Genomic DNA, 12,846 nt, shown 5'->3' on the forward strand with positions numbered 1-12,846 from the left:
ATCTCTACACACTTTTTTCCCCCCAATCCCCTCTGTCCTTTTGCAGGCTTATCTTTGTTTATCCTATAGGGTAGAAAGTATGACAAAAAGACAGAAGGCCTAGGATCGATCTTTGAGAATCCAATGTTTAGAGTTTACTTGAGAAAGAGAAGTCAATTGTAGTTAATGATATTGACATACTTTGTTCATATATTGTATGTTGTGTGTATATATGTGTGTGTGTGTGTGTGTGTGTGTGTACATAATTTGTTGTTGTCCAGCTTCCCTCTGTTGAATGTCTGCCATGTGCCAGGCACTGTGAGTAAGCTTTGAGGACACAAAGTTGAGTCAACCTCAGCTCCTGATTTTGAGGCTTCTCATTGTAATGAGAGATGTAGACATATGTGCTTTATTAGCACTGATATGGATGGACCTACAGCCTTAGTTATCTTTGTATGTGTTACAGGTGACTATTTTATTCATTATCAAAATTTGGACATGAACATTTAGAAATAGGTTTTGATTCTGGTACATTTATTCTTTGAAGACAAATGTGTAATTTATTTTGAACTTTACGTTAGCAACATTCACTGTTTAAGAATTCAGTCACGGGGGCTGGCCTGGTGGCGTAGTGGTTAAGTTCATGCACTCCGTTTTGGCGGTGGCCCGGGGTTCTCAGGTTCGGTTCCCGGGAGTGGACTGACGCACTGCTTGTCAAGCCATGCTCTGGCAGCATCCCATAGAAAGTACAGGAAGATGGGCATGGATGTTAGCCCAGGGCCAGTCTTCCTCAGCAAAAAGAGGAGGATTGGCAACAGATGTTAGCTCAGGGCTAATCTTCCTCACACGCAAAAAAAAATTCAGTTCACAAAACCACAAATTTAAGGAGGTTTATGGGAATAAAATGCCAGTTTACTGTATATTTTTTCCATTTGGGGCAGGGGTTAAGTTTTTGATGAAAGAGAGAAGGGAATGGGAAGAAATTTCTTTTTAGTACATGGATGTAGTCTTCCCATGATGGCACTGGTGCCCCTTAACACAGAACACCCACTGTGTGCCAGGAGCTGTGCTAAATAATTCATGCACATTATCTCATTTAATCCTCCCTGAAGCCCAGAGGTGGATACTAATAATTTCTTTTTATAGAAAAAGAAGCTGAGCTGTGGATTTTGCATAAGTTAAAAGTTACATAGGTAACTTTACTCATGTTTTTTCCATAAGTTAAAGTTATACCTACAGAATGTGAACTAAATGTATATCTGTGAACTAAATGTGTATCTGACTTTCTGAACTAAATGTATATCTTGAACTAAATGTATATCTGACTTTTAACACTATGATATAGTGAAAGAAAATTAAGTGCAAAATTTTTCTCATATCCATAAAGTATTGCATGGTATTTCATATATCATTTAGTCTTTCCACATATACCGTTCAATCTTCACAACAAACCTGTGATATAAGCAAGGCCAATATTGTTCAGATGAGGCTGCCGAGACACAGTTAGATAAATTGTTTGGGTTACACATGAGAGCAGACCAGCAACTAGGTCCCGGGCTTCCTGACTTCAAGTTAGCTTTCCGTTAGATAAGGTACTTCCTCGGCGTTAATTCAGTTTGCCAAAAGATAAAGTTGTGCTTGTTCTTTAGGGTTTGCCTTTCTTTCCTCCCTCTCCTTTAATTTGACTTTATTTCACTTATTTAGTTAATAATCCAAGAATGTTGCTAGAGTAGCAGAAATTTGATTAGAATCATCACCTTCAGTATTTCAGGTAATGGAGTGAAGTGAAAACAGCATGAAAAGCAGAGCCCGTTCATTCCGTTCCCAGGCTGGCCTCCTGGCTGGGTTAAAGTTGGCATCTGGTGTGGCTTCCATTGCTCTCTTCTTCTGGAAAGCCCTGGTTGACTACTTGACACCAAGCATTAGAGCTGACCCGAGCATTAGCCCAAGCAAGCTTTGTGTAATTAAGCTATTGAGATTTGTTTCCCCTGACTGGACAGAAGAGCCTTACAAGGTGAGGGCTCTGTTGAAGTGATAACACTGATTAGATCTTAGCTGTAAAGGAATCTGATCTTAGAAATTTCCTCTAGTTCTTGTTAATGAGGCAAAGACAGCACTTAGCAGGGAAAATGAGATCACTAAAAAAGAGAAGCCTTTTTTTTCCTTAATAAAGAACGAATTCTTTTTGCTCCTTTTAAATCAAGGCCTAAATTTATTATCCAGAATAAAGCTCAATTTAAATGAACAAATAAGAAACTTTTTCTCAAGGGTGTAGGAAACATGTTTAAACTTATCACCTATATGAAGCAAAGGAAGTTAAACAATTTGAGAAAGAAAAGCTAAGAGAAGCCTAGAAATTAAAATAATTTAATTAATGCTGACTGCAGCAAAACTGAAATATCTAGCAATGATTAATTATACAGATGTGTGGTCTAGTCATACAAATGAAAAATTTTTATTTAAATGGTTTTCTCACTTTTTCTTTCTATACCTTCCCTTTCCTTGAATCACCATTCAAGCAAATAAAACTTATTTTCCTGGGATACACTTGTACAAATCTCACAATCTTACCTTTTGGTTTACGTAGGACTTCTTTTACATATGCTTCTATTTAATCCTTATAAAACTTTATAGTGAAAGCTGCATTAGGTCCATATTGTGGAATTAGGACTTGGCTCTAAAAGCTTATGTGATTTGCTCAAGAATTCGTAAACGGAAGAGTTGGGAATCAAATTCAAATTTTCTCACCCCCAGAAGAGTGGCCTACCTCACAATTGCTTCAAGTTATATCTTATTTAAACAAATAAGAACAAATTAAACAAATAAGACATATAAAATCAGTCATTCTCTCTGTTTCTTGCTAAGCCTTTGCTTTAATAGTTAGAAAGTGGCATGACAATTGTTTTCATATCAAATACATTTATATGAAGTGCAAATCACATGTGCACACACATATTTCTGTGTTCATAGATGAGCCATCCTTTCATCAGGAAGCATTTCTCTTCCCACAAAGACCCCATTCCCCCGTTCTCTGACTTCTCAGCTTCAACTTATTCCAGTGAAATCACTAGTTGTAAAGGGCAAACTTGAAGTAGAGAAGAAGTAACGCAGGAGAAGGTTTATGATGGGATAGGATGGGAGATGCACCATCCACCCAGCCTGCTGTGTCCCCTTGTCATTGGCTTTGGGGTGGCAGGAGGAGTATGGTATGAGAATGGGGAGGGTGTAAGGCTGATGATACTGCTCTTTAGTCAATACAGTATCTAATTAGTGTGCTATTTAAAGTGACATTAATTTTTTTTTAAATTTAAAATTTTATACTTTTAAAGGAAATTTACAGTCCATTTAAAGTAAATGCTCTCACTGTGCCTTCTTCTTGAGAAGTCTGTGTAGAGAAGTTGGTGGAAGAATAGAACCTAGAGGCGGGTTGGCATTCCTGGCTCCACTACTTGTTAGCTGTTAGACTTTGGTCCAGTTACTTAACTTTTCCTTAAATTGAGGATAAAAAGAATACCTACCTCATATGATTGCAGTGAGGATTAGAGAGAGAGAGAGAAACAACAGATGGGAGTGTGAATGAATGTCCATGCTAGCTTAGGCCAGTCTCTTGTATATAGTAAATGCTCAATAAATGTTAATTACTATTATCAGCCCAGTCAATCAAGCTTTTGCCCCTCCACTATAGTAAAACTGTGTGTCAAAGGTAAACAGAGGACTCCTAGTGGCTAATTCCAACTGATACTTTTAATTTCAGTTTCTCTTGACCTCTCTCCTACATTTCATTTATTTGCCACAACCTATATCTTTTTTATCTGGACTCCCAAATTTCCAGTTTGTTGTTCTATTTCTGCACAACTGCAGCAAGCTACACTGTTTCCAGTTTCTTCCATCAGAGGCCCTAAGTCTGTGCTGAGCTAGAACCTCAGGCTGATCCCCAAATTGGCAAATATTCCCATGGGAAAGGAAACATGGCTGGATCATCGGATCACCTTGGAAAGACTCTGTCCTAAAATTTGTGTTCATCTCGAAGCTATTTTTTTTTTTGTGAGGAAAATCGGCCCTGAGCTAACATCTGCCAATCCTCCTCTTTTTTTTTTTCTGGGGAAGACTGGTCCTGAGCTAACATCCATGACCATCTTCCTCCACTTTATATGGGACGCCACCCTAGCGTGGCTTGACAAGCGGTGCGTTGATGCACGCCCGGGATCCGAACCAGCGAACCACGGGCCGCAGCAGCGGAGCGCGCGCACTTAACCGCTTGTGCCACCAGGCTAGCCCCTCGAAGCTATTTTTTATGCAGATATCTGATGTTTTTAATTTACGTTTTTAAAATTATTGTTATTGTAATTTACCTGGCCTTTTCTAATCCTTTTGTTGGGAGTGTTGACCTGCCTGAAACCTCCTGATACTTCTCTTTCTTCTTTGACCACTATGTCTAATTGTGCTTCATTTGCTTTACAGAGGGAGACAGGCTGGCTGTCCTCCTGCCTTCCATTTCAGTGGTTCCTCTTACTTTATCTTCCCATGCCACGTTACTCACCCGTAGCCTTGACTTCCAAATCTATAGCTTTCTCACTTCCATGATGCTGATTTCCAAATCTATAGTTTTATTTTAGACCCATCCCATCTCTTCGAGATCTGTCTAGTTATCTCCTAAGCATTCACCACATATTTATCCTAGGCAGATCAACTTTGAACTGTCTGAAATGTACTTAGTTATCTTCCCGCTCAAATTCGTACCATTTTCTGTATCACTAGTCCTGGCTCAGGATCCTCATAGCGTCATCCTCCTAGTGGCCCCAGCCAGGAATCAGAATTGTCCTATATTTCACCGCAATTAGTGAGTCAATAAGTTCTATTTTGTCTATCTCCATAGCATTATTTTTTACTTCTTTTTTTTCTCATCTCTCTGTTCCCACTGCTACTAGCATATTACCTGACTCTCTCTTTATTTCCAGTCTTATCTTCTTTTAGGCCATCCTCCACCTTATAGCTAAATATATTTTTAATAGACTAATTTGATTATATTATATTCCTGCTTTAAACATCAACTTCCATTAATTTCCTAAAATGTTTTGCAGAATACTCCAAAAATAATCTATGTATCTCCACGAATAAAGGAGCCCAAATATTGAAATGTGGCATACTAAATCTGTTTTCTCTTGAAAAGAACCAGCACACATTGTGTATTAAAAGAAAAGCTGTATAGGGGCCGGCCCAGTGGCATAGTTGTTAAGTTCACCTGCTCGACTTCGGCGGCCCAGGGTTCCCAGGTTCAGATCCTGGGAGCAGACCTACGCACAGTTTATCAAGCCATGCTGTGGCGGCGTCCCATATAAAGTAGAGGAAGATGGGCACGGATGTTACCCCAGGGCCAATCTTCCTCAGCAAAAAGAGGAGGATTGGCAACAGATTTTAGCTCAGGGCTAATCTTCCTCACCAAAAAAAAAAAAAAAAAAGAAAAGCTATATGCAATTCTGCCATTGATAGCAACAACAAAACTCTAACATGAGCTTATATTTGAACATGGAAACTTTTTTGTTGTTGTTTAACATTTATTAATGTGGAACTATTGATGGGACGTACTCCTGACTTCACTCCCATGATACTCAAGGTCTTCCATGCCCACCTCTGTAACCCCATCTCTCCCTTTTTGAGCCTTTGTAGCCATACAGACTACATTCACTTAGTTCCCTAAACACACAGCTCTATTCTATCCCGTTGAATATTGTTCCTTTTGCGTGGAATACCACCAATCTATCTGGTGACCTCTGTCTTTAAAAATTCAGCTGTTTAAAAGTTCAGATTATTTCTTTATTCATTTGATATCTTCAGTGGTTAGCATACTGCTTCGCACATTGAAGGTGCTCAATGTATGTTAAATAAATAACAAAAATTGAGAAAATCAGTAAGAGAAAATTTAGGGATATGAGATTTGCTGTCTCTGCTTGTTCCTTCTGCCTATAGATTGCCCATTCAGGACATGTAACAACAAGTAATAGTAGTTGTTTAAAAAATTTAGTGAGAGATGCTTAACCTCAGTAATTTAATTGCTCTTAAAAGAAAAATTCTTTAGTTTACCTGTACAGAGTTTTAGGAAATTACTCTACGTTATAAGATAAATTTTTAATTCTTATAGGACAAAAATCAAATTTAATTTTCTTAAATGTGTTATAGCTCTTCTTCTTCCATTGTGAAAATTCCTTAAAAATGATTGTTGTAAATGTTTTCTGTTTCTTCCTGACAGGTAATATTTGAAGCGGAAGTCTCAGGAGGGAGAAGTGGATATATTGCCATTGATGACATTCAAGTGCTGAGTTATCCTTGTGGTAGGTCGTGATTAAGAATTGTATTTTTCTATGTTCTTTCAACACTTGTCTTATATTGGCAGTGACTGCTGACTGTTTATTACTTGGTCATTGCTATCTCTTTCTTGTTGTTACTCCTAGCCTTCTGTTCAATTTTAAAAGAATACTGAAATATTTTTAGTTTTTGAATCGCGTATTTTTCAGACTTGTAACTAATAGCACACATTAAAGGATTCATTTAAATTATTTATTTACTGAGAACAAAATACAATTGTAAATGAAATTCTGGGTAGGACTTGTTCCATCTTTTTGGCTTTATTGAATTGTCTGAGAAAGCAAAGAATAACAAATCAGAGTTCTGCTGAAAGGAAAATAAAAAGAAGCCTCACTAACCTATGTGATTTGCTAAGTTGAAAGTTGGAGTGAAATGAAGAGAATGAGAAGTTTACCTTATTCCAAATTTAGGACTAATTTGTTAATCCATATTAGACAACAAAACAGTAGAAAGCCAACAAAACAAGAAACTTGGTTTACATAGTTTTGTTATGTCCTTAGATGCACATTGGTTGGACTTCAGATGGCATGACTAAGTTTGTGTTTACATCACATTCCCTGAAAAACAATTATTGCATGCATTCAGTAGAGCGAGGTGTAAAACAGCTGGTGTAAATTCAAACTTTACCTGTATCTCCCAACAGCAGTATTTTATAGGGCCTATGAATTCTGGATTATCTGTTCAGTAATTCTCCTGGTAGAAATTCTCCAACACATTGTAAGCCGCCTGCATGGGAGCACCATGCAGGGGGCTAAGGCGTGTGCTCCTGCTGAGTGGTTGTCAAACTCTAGCCTGCAACAGAATCACCTACAGGCTGTGGTGAATCACAGATTGCTTGGTCCCTCCCCTGATTCTGGTTCAATACTTCTAGGGTGGGGCCTGAGAATTTGCATTTCTCATACATTCCTAGGTGATGCTGCTGCTGCTGGTGTGGAGTTCACAATTTGACAACCACTGTTCTAGCAAATGTTCTAGTTTGAGCATTCCTTTTTCTGAAGTGCCTACTGAGATGAGGAACTGGAGAAAGATGTAACAGGCAAGGGTCAAATGATTTATTTCAGGTGGTAGATTCTAAGAAAAAGGAGAACAAAATTATCTCACTCAAAGTTCAAGTGGTTTACTAAGTTCTTTCAATCTATTGGTATATGAGAACGGTGTTTCCATCTACTGTTCATTTTCACTTCTTGAAAGAGATGTTAAAGAAAGGCTTTCATGAATAAACAAATTAGAAAGGTATGAATTGAGCACAGCACCCATTTTATTGTGATGTGGTCCTCCATGAGCTTTCTTTTACTCACTGAGGCTTAGCTTTCCCTGTCTATATTTCCTTTCAGTTGAAAATATGAATACAGCTTCAGTTTTAAAAGGTAATTATAGAGAACACTTGTTTGACAGTCACAGAAGCTGTGTATATTTTGACTGCAATTATCACTTTTTGTTGGTCTAATACTCCTTTTTGGGTAAGTTTCTTAGGGTTATAGAAGAATAGGAAGTGGATTTAACAATAGTTAAGCTGATATTCTATTTGAGAGAAACAAAAATATTCCCTTGTTCTGTGAAGTACTAGAGGATTGTAACTATTGAAGTTGAAAAAAGAAAGGAAGAAAGACCTAGCTTCTCAAAGTGTAGCTTAATCATTCCCTGGCCATGTGTATGTCAGTATTTTAGATATCATTATATGTTTTCATTATATTTTTCTATGATGTTCTGATTTATGCCTATCTGATCTCTTTTGCTTGCTTTGACTTGTAATTGTTTTATTATTACCCATATGCAACATTCCTTCAGCAGAAATTGTTGAGTGCTCACTCTGTATAGAACAATGTTCTAGCAATTATGGGTCAGTAAGTAATGGAGTGATTGAGAAAAAGAGAACTGTGCGAGTGAGAGAGGAAATGGTGTCTTTCAGCACGAATAAAACTCAATTTTCTTCCATATGATGTTAGTCTTGGCCAAAGGTGAAAATATTAACAGCATTATTGTGTTGGGAAAAAGTAAGACTGCATGTTTTCTTCGTGTGAAAAAAATAATTTTTCTCCTGCCTTCACAGATAAATCTCCTCATTTCCTCCGTCTGGGGGACGTGGAGGTCAATGCAGGGCAGAATGCTACGTTTCAGTGTATTGCTACCGGGAGAGATGCTGTGCATAACAAGTTATGGCTGCAGGTGAGGCCAGGTGGGCGGTGGAGCTAATGGGTGCACTTAATTTAAAAAAAAACTCACAAATGTGCTGTTTGTGGTCTCATTCTTTCCTCTATGTGTATGTGAGACAGGTTGTCTTATATGTAGGTTTGATTTAATTGGCTGCAGATTCATTTTAGATGTTTCCATTTTTGGAACATGAATAAAAATAATAACAGTATATAGTTAATAAGTATTTGGATTAGTTTCTAGTGAAACCTGATTTTCTAATGTTATGTATAAACTGCAAAAACATTTTTTCCAGATCCATTCGAAATAGAAAAAAATGAAAATTTCCTCATTTAATGTTTTGAAAATTCAACTTACAAGAGCATAGTGCTTAAGTAGGAACTGTCATAGTCTGATAAGTTTTTAAAAAGTATTTTAAGAAACCTTAGGGAGTAGTTCTGGAAATGTGAATTGGAAGAGAGCCAATTAAATTTTTTTTTCAGAATTTTTGTGTATAAGGGTTAATCACAGATCTGAGGTCAAGACATCTGCCCTGCACATATTAAATCTCAATAAATATATATTTAATGAATTGCAATTTAGCATACATGTTAGAGAAATGTAAATGGTGACTATAAAGAGCTTTGAAAGAATCAGAGAGAAAACAACAGGCTAAGGAATGTGCCAAGAGCAGCTCTAATGCCATGAGGCAGGACCTAGGACAGATGGCTGTTGAGCTAAATATTTGAAGCTAGAATATGAGTAATAATATTATCTGAGTACCTTTATTATTGTTTTTTTTATTTTATTTTATTTTATTTTATTTTTTCCCCCAAAGCCCCAGTAGATAGTTGTATGTCATAGCTGCACATTCTTCTAGTTGCTGTATGTGGGACGCGGCCTCAGCATGGCCGGAGAAGCGGTGTGTCAGTGTGCGCCCGGGATCCGAACCCGGGCCGGCAGCAGCGGAGCGCACGCACTGAACCGCTAAGCCACGGGGCCGGCCCATATTATTGTTATTTTTGGTTCTATTTGTATCCGGATGTGGAAAGAGATTTAATTAGTTGGAATTTTAAATTCCTGAGAATGCCAATAGAGACCAAAAAGAGAAATCTTTGTAAAATTATCTTAGTTTCTTAAACATAGACATCAGGATTTATTTTACTGTATCTTTAGAGAGGTGAAATTAGTGTTGGGGATAATTATTAGTTTGCAGGTGTTGGGGTAATGATTAGAATAAATGATTATTGAAATCATGCTTAGTGTAATCCTCATACTGTACTAGATGTTATGTGTCATTTCATCTAATTCTCACAATCCAGTTGGATGTTATAACAGATGTACTTCATATAAATCTAATTATCACTACTTTATAATTTATTTGAAATGCAGGCATCAGGATACCATCCTGAATATGTGAAAAGGAAATAAAGCCCCTCCCCTTTTTTCTGTGGTTATGCTAATTTCCTCTACAAATAATATAAGATAATTCTTCCCAGAGAGCACATTGTATAATCTACACCTTGTTTTATCAGCTAAACATCAAGTCAGAATCCCTCTTACTTTCTCTCTCTCAACCTAAGTACACAATTAGCTTAAAAATGTTTTTAGACACATTTTCTAATTATTTTGCTAATTATTTATCGTTTAGGTGGGGACATTTGACTTTAGTTGTGATCCATATAGTTTTGTCTTGGAAAACCAGAGGCCCTGCAGTCTGCCCCTGGTTTTATGCCCCAGGATTTAATGTGACATTGAAATAAAAAGGGTACTCAGACACCAGCTGCCTTGTGGCAACAAAGACTTTCTGGCCCTGCAGGTCTGAGTGGGTTGCAGTCAAAATACTGCTTATTTGTTGTTTGTTTCCTACTTTGTAGATTGGCTCCTTGCGTGATAGTTTCTTAACATTTTTCTCCTGCCATTTTTCAAACAAAGATGAGAGAGAAAAATATGCATGAGATTTTGATTCTTTCTTTTTTCTCCTCTTCCTTCTGTACGTTTGCCAAGGTGAATTTGTGTATTTCTCTTCTGTTTTGACATTGAGATTGCCCAATTCCTCAGCAGATTACATATTCACCTTGTTCATTAAAAAGCTTTCCTACCTTTTTCAACAATACCACTTAAGTTAACTTCTTTTCTTAAGTAGTCTTTTCCATGTTTAAGAAATATTGAAAACTGTCAATTACTTAGTTTAGGGACATTTTCAAATGAATAAGACTGTTTATTATACATATGTAAAATGAGTCAACCAGAAAGTGGTTGGTGACTTAAAAAACTTATCCATCTTTTGCTGAAAGCAGGAAGAATCTTGGTTCCACAATGCATCTATAAGCCAACTCATGCAAATAGACGTCGTCATTTCTGCTCGGTGTAGAACGACTTCCTAGAGATCAGGAGGCCCATCTTAATTCTAACCTGAATTCTAACCCAGTTAATTGTGTGGGCTTAGAGATTTCATTGGACTGTTCTGGGCCTCAATTTCCTTATCTATGAAAGGAGATGTTGGATAGACTAAAATCCCTCTCAGCTATAAGATGCTAAACTCGGTCTTTCTTTATATTATTTTTGATGGCCTGAAACCTGTCCTCGATTACCTTTATTGTTTGATGGAAGAACGTAAAATTTTTATGTCATTAGTTTTGTATGGGAAAAAAATTGTCCCTTAAATTAAGTATCTTTGTGAGAACAACTGCTTAAAATACCTGCTGACAATACTGACGATGAATGTGCTCGAAGTAACTCAATGAAAGGTCACTGCATCTTATCGCAGAAGTAGTGAGATAATGAAGTCGCTGTCACACCTGCCGTGGCAGGTGTGATAACAAATGGCGACCGACGTTTTATGTCCTCCAAATCACTTACCTTATATAGCATTGTGCTTTAATTCTTAAAATGTTGTCTACCTGTAGGGTACAATAACAAAAACTAGAAAAGCGGCCAATTTTCTATTTTAAAGGAAAAATGATACACTACAACTGCTACGAAAGACGCTAACCATAATACCCGATAGTATTTGCTATTTAGAATAATTTACATATGGAAATACACTTAGAGAATAAATTCTCTGACTTATTGTCGCTAGCTTGCAATTCAGATTTCAACCATTTTTATTGTTTCAAATGACATACAAATTAGGTAAATTAAAAAATGGAGCACAAAAAAGCCAACAATGAGTTACTTAAACTATCTGGGATAATTTGTGCAGCATATCATAGTAGTTCTGGGTGTATCTTTAGAGAGTGTTCTTTCCTGTAAGATCTCAGATTATATAATTAATGGAGTCTTAGAAGTAGGTCACTCACTGTACACATTTAGAAAAAAATGACAAAATATATAACCCAAATTAACCTCTTTGCATGTGCTGAGTGCACTACTGATACATAAAACGACATGGATGAATGTTTTTAGAAGTCTGTTGAGTGTCAGCAAGCGAGAGATGTGGTGAAATCATGAGGCTTTCTGAACATAGTTTTAAAAAGTGTGTTATGCAGTTCATTCGTTCAATTTCTCTTAGAGAATTTCCAAATTCCTTTTCTATTATAAAGCTCAATGAAGTAGCACGTATCTAGATATAAACACTTAGCATTTTTTGTCAAGTTACGATTTGCAGTTTTTTCCCACGTGAACAGATGTTTTTCAATTCTTACAAGTTTTAGAGCTGAGCCATTTTGTGTTCCTAAGGAACCCCAAATGCTAGAGAATTTGTGGTTCATACCTTAAGGCTTATCGTAAAACACAGGTTTTAGGAAATAAGATCACAAATGAAATTTTGATGTATAATTTATACTGATTATATTCCTGAGTAAAATGATATAAACATCTGGTTATAGTCCTGAGAAGATAATTTTCTCACAGGAAGAAGAAAAATTAGGTTATATATTTTTGTAGGTTAAAAATTTTAGTCATGTTCTTTTTATTCCAACTCTTATTAATATGAATAGTAGATAAAGTGGTGGCAGGAAAAAGTGAATATATAAGCCAACAACTAACATATGACCCAGCAGTTCGGCTCCTAAGTGTTTACCCAAGAGAAATAAAGGCATGTGCTCACAAAAAGATTTGTGCAAGAATGTTTATAACAGCTTTACTCATAATAACCAATAATTGTAAAGATCCCAAATGTCCATTAGCAGGAGAATGGATAAACAATTTATGGCTCATTCCAGCAATGGAATGCTACTCAGCAATAACAGGGAATGACCTAGTGAAATATGCACTGGTAGGGTTTCATCTCAGCAACATTTTGTCTTCAGAAAGAGGACAGACACAAAAGAGTGCATCCTATATGATTCCATTTATATTAAGTTCTAGGTGAGATAAAATCTATGGTGATAGAAATCTGAACAGTATTACCTATGGTGGGTGAGTATAGCC

The 12,846-nt window shown here is 36.8% G+C and overlaps 1 protein-coding gene across 8 annotated transcripts in view; it reads left to right on the top strand.

Moving 5' to 3' along the window:
• Positions 1 to 12,846, top strand: part of PTPRK (protein tyrosine phosphatase receptor type K) — a 546,302-nt gene that overhangs the window by 290,750 nt on the left and 242,706 nt on the right. For all 8 annotated transcript variants that reach the window (XM_058566316.1, XM_058566319.1, XM_058566317.1 and 5 more), the window contains 2 exons: positions 6,227 to 6,308; positions 8,393 to 8,508. In XM_058566316.1, the coding sequence (XP_058422299.1) occupies positions 6,227 to 6,308; positions 8,393 to 8,508 (198 nt within the window). The remainder of the gene's footprint in view (positions 1 to 6,226; positions 6,309 to 8,392; positions 8,509 to 12,846) is intronic.

This window comes from Diceros bicornis, chromosome 23, assembly GCF_020826845.1.
Source record: "Diceros bicornis minor isolate mBicDic1 chromosome 23, mDicBic1.mat.cur, whole genome shotgun sequence".
Taxonomy (NCBI): Eukaryota; Metazoa; Chordata; class Mammalia; order Perissodactyla; family Rhinocerotidae; genus Diceros; species Diceros bicornis.